The sequence below is a fragment of the Eretmochelys imbricata genome, chromosome 14, assembly GCF_965152235.1.
Source record: "Eretmochelys imbricata isolate rEreImb1 chromosome 14, rEreImb1.hap1, whole genome shotgun sequence".
In the NCBI taxonomy this organism is placed as follows: domain Eukaryota; kingdom Metazoa; phylum Chordata; order Testudines; family Cheloniidae; genus Eretmochelys; species Eretmochelys imbricata.
The window spans coordinates 47,343,368-47,351,266 of NC_135585.1; the positions used below are offsets into that span (position 1 = coordinate 47,343,368).

The 7,899-nt window shown below is 58.8% G+C and overlaps 1 protein-coding gene across 3 annotated transcripts in view; it reads left to right on the plus strand.

Annotated features, from left to right (window-relative positions):
- LOC144274705 (butyrophilin subfamily 1 member A1-like) overlaps nucleotides 1–7,554 on the plus strand; it is a 28,913-nt gene extending 21,359 nt beyond the window's left edge. For all 3 annotated transcript variants that reach the window (XM_077833747.1, XM_077833746.1, XM_077833748.1), the window contains one exon: nucleotides 5,802–7,554. In XM_077833747.1, the coding sequence (XP_077689873.1) occupies nucleotides 5,802–6,361 (560 nt within the window). In that variant the 3' untranslated portion in view covers nucleotides 6,362–7,554. The remainder of the gene's footprint in view (nucleotides 1–5,801) is intronic.
- The last annotated feature ends 345 nt before the right edge of the window (nucleotides 7,555–7,899 follow it).

The following is a 7,899-nucleotide window of genomic DNA, read 5'->3' on the forward strand; positions in this document are numbered from 1 at the left end:
CGGCAGCTCCAGCTCCAGGGGCTGTGTGCACACGTCACAGCACCACTGGCCCAGGGGTCCATGCACTCCGGAGTGTCCTTTCTCACAGAGCTGGGAGGGAGGGGGGCACCCTGGAGAGTTACACAAACATTTTTAGGGGTCCTGTTAGGGTCGCCACCTCTGCTTCACGTACACCACCTGTCCCCCCACCCAGGGCACTGTGTCCCCACCCCCAGGAGAGGGCACCAGCCCCTGCAGACTCCTGTTCGTTTGGCAGCCCCAAGCACCAACCTCACCAAGTAGGACATGGCACTAAATCTACCCCGCTGCCCCCAGCAGTGAGCCCCCCACAGCCGATACCTGTGTGATGGTGAATGGTCCCTGCTGGCCCTGAGCTCCCCATTTCACTGACTGCTCCCAAGCTGTCCCGTCCCCGGGGCTCCCAGACACTCTGGACCCAGGGGTCCCTCTGTGCAGGTACCACCACCCCACAGGTCCCCTGCTACAACCACGAACACACCCGGGACTTGTAATGTCCTGGAGAGACTCACAGATTTCCCAGGACAGTGACCTGAACAAAGGGACGATCCTAGGAAAACCTGGACAGGTGCCAATCCTAGGTCCTGTCCACACAGCACAGAAACACTCAGCTGAGCCGGGTACAGGCAGCCAGCCCCGTGCCAGCCCAGGCCCCTGGCAGGGACACTGAGCTGCCAGCTGCCAGGGTCACTAACAGTGTTAACTCTGCCATGTGCCACACGCCATGCTTAGATCCCTGACGGGTTTGTCCTGTTCTTACAAACCTCCAGTGGCGGGGATCCCGCAGCCTCCCTTGGACCAGGTCCAGAGCTTCACTGCCCTGAGAGTTAGGAAGTGTTTCCTCATCTCCAGCCTCAGTCTCCCTTGCTGCAGCTTGCGCCCATTGCTCCTTGGACAGGCCCTTGCCCTGCCCGCTACGGGCACTGGGGATGTCACCAGGTGTGAGCATCGCTGTTATCGTACTGAATGGCTGGGGGCGCAGGGCTGGCTCCGGGGTCAGTGAGGGCAGCTGGGGCCTTTCACTCCCCAGTCACCGATCCCAGCCCAGGCTCAGAGTCCGGCTCCCAGCAGACAGGAGCTCACATAGTAACTCACGTTAATGGCAACCTCACCGGCCACCTCCGCAGGAGGCCAAGCCCTGAACAGGCCACAGGCACGGTTCCTCCCCAGGGAGAGGCTCCAGCAGGTGTCAGGGCTGAGCCATGTTGGCAGGACAGTTGGGGGCTCACACGGCCACCGTGACATCTTCAAACCCTCGATACCCAGAGCTCCGGCAGCTGGGGTGTAAAACCCCACTCTTACCCCCAGCACTAAACTCACTGGCACTGCCCCAAGGCCCCCTCGCCTCCTGAGGGTGGGGGGGTGAGTAAGGGGCACCAGGAGAGCGGGTGGCAGGGAGCCATGGCCCCATCACTTTTAAAAGTGGCCTCCCACTTTTTACTGGCCACAAGGGTTAGGGTTAGAGAGAAACGACTGGGGGGACAGGGTCGTGGGGGGAAGAGGCGGTGCAGGGAGAAGGGGCGGTGCGGGGGCAGGAGCTTGGGGCAAAGGGTGGAGTAGGGGTGTGGCCTTGGGAGGAAGGGGTGGCACGGGTGGGCAGGGCCACGGTTCGGGCACCAGTAGCCCCTCTACTTTTAGAGAGCTTGCGTCACTCCTGGGGAGAGCACCATCCCGGATCCTGATCCCAGGGGCCACAGGTACCAACTTTCTAATGTACCAGGGGACAGTCGACCCCCACACTGCCCCAGGCCCCACCCCCACTACACCCCTCCTCCAAGGCCCCACCCCCACCCTTCCTCTTCCCGCCCCACTTCACCCCCACCCCACCACTTCCCGCCCTGTTCCGCCTCCTCCCCCTCAGCCCTCCTGCAGGTCACTGAACAGCTGATCACGGCAGGCAGGAGGTGCTTGGAGGGAGGGGCAGGCGCTGATCGTCGGGACCGCTGGCAGGTGGAGGTGCTGGGGCGGGGAGGAGCTGATTGGCAGGGCTGCCGGTGAGTGCTCGGCACCCACCATTTTTTTCTCGTGGGTGCTTCAGCCCCGGAGCACCCACAGATTCGGCGCCTATGCACATCTGTGTATTTGCCGGGTGCACAGAGCTCTCCGGGTGGAGACACTTTCTCACTGACCCAGGAATTGGTGCTGGGAGGCCCCACTGCCCAGAAGGCCAAGGGCTCTCGCTCCCCTGCCCTGGGGGTGAAGGGAGGGGCCTTGGGCTGCTGTTCCCTGTCCCAGGAATGGGGTGAAGGGGACATGGACACAGACACCGCTTGCGCTGAGGGGTAGACCTAGCTCCACGCTGGGCTTCAAAGCCTGAGCTCCAGCCTGAGTGTGAACGTCTAGGCGGCTATTTTTAGTGCCAAAGAGGGAGCCCCCACAAGCCTGAATCTGTCCACCCCGTTCGGAGACTCGCTGCCGCGGGCTGTGTACATGAACCCAGAGTGTGTCCAGAGTCTGGGTCTGAAAGTTCCCAGCGCGTCTGATGCAGGGCTGGTTAATGAGAGCGAGGGGGGTGGCTGGCGCAGTCGTTAGATGGAGACACCGGGGCCCCTGGGGCTCTGGGACGGTCTCTGTGACCATTGTCTGCTCTGGGAGACGCCCAGGTGCAGCTGCAGAGGGTCTGTGCCGCCAGCATCGCCCATGGGACAATCGCTCTGGGCAGAGTTCAGGCTGATTTGTGGGGTCTCCATTTTCAGCCTGATTTATGGGCGAGATCAGGGGCTCAGGGGGAATTTTTTTACCCAGGGCAAATTAAATAGCAGCTTTGGAGTGTTTCACAGCTGATGTCCTGAGTCTGACCTGCCCGTAACTTTGCGTTTCTGGGGATGTTGAGAGTCACTCACTGCAAGTCACTGGGATTTGGGCTCCTCAGTTGCTGGGACACGTTTGAAATGGAGCTGGGTGAAATGTTTTGGACAAATACTTTATTTGCTGCAAAATTATATTTCGGGTCGACAGAAACTATTCGCGAATCCATGTTGAGTTTGCTGACGAGTTTCAATCAACAGAAAGGTGCCGCCGCTTCCCTTCCATCCTTTAGCCCTGTGGCTGGGCCCCCAGCGGGGAGCCTCCGGTTCAATCCCCCCGTGGGACGCCATGAGGGCCTGAGCTGCTGGGCTCTGGGGGTCTGATGTCGTCCCCCTGTGTCTAAACACTGCCCTGGGCACTGGGCCAGAGCCTGGGAGCGAGACTGACTCTGCAGCCCAGGGTGTCGGGCCCCGACCTGGGAGACCCAGAGTCCAGCCCCCCTGCTCCAGTCACCCTGTAATTATTGATCCATAACCCCAGTGACAGGAGGGGTTATGGCCCTTGGCACACCAGTGTCTCAGGCCATGTCTGCCGGGTTTTCCTTGCACCGTTGCAAACCCCCAGGGCAGACTGGCTGTGCGGATGTGAACTGGGACTGGCGCCTGGTGCAGCTTCCCTCAGAGGGAGGGGGCAGTAAGTGGGGAAATGCCCCGTCCCCTCCCCACTGTCCTGGCCTCATTAGCAACAGCCTATTAGTATGCATTTACCCCGCCCCCCCAGAATCCTCCACTGCACAGCCGCCCCAGTGAGCCTAACCCAGACCACTGCCCCATGGCGGACGGACTGGGCCAGGAGAGGGGAGGGGCTGGCTGTGGGGTTTGCCTGGCTGGAAGGTGATCCCCGTGGGGCCCGCCAGCATGGAGAGTCCCAGCTGCGCCCCCTGAGGCAGGGCTGCACCCCCAGTGTGTGTGGGGCCAGCACCAACCTGCTCTTAGCGAGAAACCAACCACACATGACCCCAAAGCAAGAGAGATTCCCTGGGGCCTGCCTCTCCCTCAGCCCTCTGGCTCCTGCCCCTCCCTTACCCTTTTCTCACCCCTGTGCCCACCTGGACCCTGCGTCTATTCTGACCCCTCCTCCTCGCCCCTCCCCTTCTTCCCACCCACTTTCTGCTTCCCTAGGCCCCTCTGTCCCCCACTTTGCCTCCCTAGCATGTGCCCCTGCCTTCCGCCCACCTCTGCCCCACCGGAAACCCCCCTCCCTTCCCCCCCTGCCCTCCTGGCACCTTCCCCTCTCCCCCAAACATCCTCTGCACCCTGGAGTCCACCCATCACTTCACACCCCCGCTATGTCCTGGCATCCAACTCTCTCCTTTCCTTCCTCTGCTGCCAGGTCTCCCACCCCATCCCTCACTCCCATCTGCTTCCCTGGTGCCTGCCACTGCCCTCACGTCCTCTACCCCCGATGGCCGTCCCAGCCCTCACCCTCTTCTGCTGTCCTGGCTTCTGCCCTTCTTACTCCCCTCAGCCCTCCTGGCTCCTGCCTCTCTCCCCACCCTCTCTGACCCCTGGCACACACCCTTCCCTCACCCCCCTGTGCCCACACCTCCTCTAACCCCACTCTGACCCCCCGGCACCTGCCTCTCCCCAATGCTGTCTCCTAACACCTCCCTCTACCCACCTGCCCCTGCCTCTCTCCTTGCCTTTCTCTGCCCCCTGGTGCTTGTCCCTCCCCTCCTCTGCCCTCCCTGTGTCTGCCCTTCTGCTCAACCCCCTCAATCCCCCTGGCACCTACCTTTTCCCTTACCCCACACACCCTTCTGGTGCTGACCCCTTCCCTCCTTCCCCCTGCCCCCCCAACAACTGAATCTCCCCTTGTCTCCTTCCTCCCTGGTGCCCCCCCCACCCTCTGCCCCACTGACCCCACTCTCCTCTCGCCCCTCTGCCACCATCTTCCATGCCACCTTCTCTTTATTTTTCACCTCTGCCCCTCCCCTCGCCCTCTGGCTCCATGACACCTGCACCCCTCACCTCCCCTCTAGTCCCCTGGTGCCAGCTCCTCCTCTGACCCAAGTCCCAGCTCTACCCTTGCCCCATCTGCCTCCCTGGTGCCTGCCATTTCCTTTGCCTCCTCTGCCAACCTGGTGCAAGTCCCTTCCCTCACCCCCCTTTGGACCCCTGGTCTCTGCCCTTCCTCTCACCTCAGCACTGCCCTGCCCCTCCCCTCACCCTCTCCTAATCTCTGGGTCCCACCCCTCCCTTCATCCTCCCTCTGCCCCCCTGGTGCCCACATCTCCCTTCACAATCCTCTGCCCCCCTAGGTCCTACCCTTCTCCACACCCCTCTCTCTGCCCCCCTTCGGCTCACCTGCTCCCTCACCCCCCATTCTGCCCCCCGGCACCAGTGCCTGTCCATTCGCTCCCCCCCCATGGTTCCACCTCCCCACTCCTCATCATCTCACCCCCTGGCAGCTCACCCTCCCCTTGATTTCCCCTTCCCCATTGGAGCTCCCCCATTCCCTCACACCCCTCTGCCCCCTGGTGCCCGCCCCTTCCCTTGCCCACCCCAGCCCCCTGGGGTCCATCCCCTTCTTCTCCCATGGAGCCCACCCCTCCCCCCCCATGCCCTGCAGCCCCCAGGATCCTGCCCTTCACCCCCCTCTGTTCTTATGGTGCCTGCCCCTTCCCTTGTCCCCTCATTGCCCTTCTGCCTGCCCCACCCCTCTACCCCTCCCCCCGCTACTCTTGTCACCTGCCCCTCCCCTCTACCCCTCCCCCCTCTGCTCCTGTCACCTGCCCCTCCCCTTTCCTCTCCCAGCATCAGCCTCCCCCCCCCGCCCCCAGTAACACCTTCCCACCCCTCCCCCGCTCCTCCTGCCCTTTCCCCCCATTGTCTCCTCACAGGCAGAGGGGCCCTGACTCCCCTCAGGCAACAACCCCCCCCCCCCAGCGATTAACGGGGGACGCAGGTTAATTTCCCTTCGATCCCAGTGACCAGCCCCTGCCCCCGGCCCTGACTCTGTGACTCTCTCCCCAGTGGACGTGACTCTGGATCCAGACACGGCTCATCCCGAACTCGTCCTGTCTGAGGATCGGAAACGTGTGAGACACGGAGACAGACGCCAGGATCTGCCTGACAAGCCTGAGAGATTTGATACGTTCCCTGAAGTGCTGGGCGCTGAGGGGTTCGCGGGCGGGAGGCGTTACTGGGAGGTGGGGGTGGGAGACAAGACGAGATGGACTCTGGGGGTTTGTCGGGAATCTGTGAGCAGGAAGGGGTGGGTCACACACACACCTGAGGATGGATTCTGGGCCGTGTGGCTGAGGGACGGGGAATTCGCAGCCCTCACCTCCCCCCCGACCTCCCTCCCCGTGAGCGTCCGGCCCGGCCGGGTGGGGATTTTCCTGGACTATGGGGCGGGCGAGGTCTCGTTTTACAATGTGACTGACGGGTCCCATCTCTTCACGTTCACTGACACCTTCTCCGGGACGCTCCGCCCTTATTTCTATCCCGGTCTCAACACTCGCGGTACAAACGCGGCTCCCCTGATCATCTGCCCGGTCCCGGCTCTGGCCGGGGGGAATCTCGGTCCCTGACAGTGACCCCGCGGCACAGACCGACCCCCCCAGCACTGCTGCTCCTCCCGCTCCCCTGGGCGGGGCAGTTACTGCAGCTACTGGAGTTTTTGTGCTGACCGGACGCTGCCAGTTTCCCTTTTCCACTGGAGGGTCCAGTCGAAAACCGGACACCTGGCAACCCCCACCCCTCACCTTGCCCCGTCCCCTGCCCCAGGGATAGCAGATGGTGGGGGATGGGGTCATTCACTCCTGCCAGAATTTTTAACCCTGTGAAATCTGAATGTAAAATAGGAAAGAAAAAAGATTATTCTAATTTAGAAAATATTATTGTAACAAGGTGTAAATACAAGAATACTTTACTTTAAATTTCACAGTATTTCAAAAAAAGGCATCTAAACATATTTTTAGAAATGGAATTATTTACATTTATTTTTTGATTCTTCCCTCAAATCTATATTGAAGTTTAACTTCTCTAAATATCATCATTTGTATTTTAACTGTGGAATTTCAAGAAATCCAAAATATTTATCTTCACAAAATAAACTATTAAACTGTCAGACGGGGTTGTTCAGTTACAATGTACGTGTGTCATAAACATCACAACTATACACATGTGCAGCTGCTCTCTCTCGCTCGCTCTCTCTTTCTTCCCCCTCTTTATTGTCTTGACTGGTTCTCTCTGGGAGGCAGGGCACATACACCCACCTTCTGCACTACACCTTTGAAAATTAATAGCTTAAAAATGATAGAATGCATTAAGCAATATATTTCAGTTAACTCACACAAGATTATATAGTATTCTTTGAACTTCTGTCAGCATTAATTTGTGTGATTTTAACTTTCTAGCTACATATAATCGGTAATGAAGATATGACCCTTCCTTTCTCTTTCTCACCTCAATTAACAAAATACGGTCCCCAACCTCAAATGCTATCTTCCTATAGATAGAAATAAACCCTGGATTTGTGCTGGAAATGGCCCATCTTGATTATCATACACATTGTAAGGAGAGTGATCACTTTAGATAAGCTATTACCAGCAGGAGAGTGGGGTGGGGGGAGAGAAAATCTTTTGAAGTGATAAACACCCATTTTTTCATGGTCTGTGTGTATAAAAACATTCTCACTGTATTTTCCACTGAATGCATCCGATGAAGTGAGCTGTAGCTCATGAAAGCTTATGCTCAAATAAATTGGTTAGTCTCTAAGGTGCCACAAGTCCTCCTCTTCTTTTTGTGAATACAGACTAACACGGCTGCTACTCTGAAACCTGGTTATGTAGACTCTCTCCTCAGGCCCAAAGCACTCCCAGCTATCACTTCAATCTCTCTGGTTACTCTCCAAGGAACTTCCCACTCCGAGACCCTAGACACTGTGGCCTGTAAATGCAGGTGGGGAATTAATTACTGAGCTCGGTGGCGTTCAGACTATGTCCTGAAGCATGGGATTGGGCCAGAGGGACAGCTAGCGCTGGACACAGTGTCTAGGGTCTCTTGGAGTGGGAAGTTCCTTGGAGAATTCCACTGGGTGGGAGACTCAGCTGTGAAGGGAGGGGGC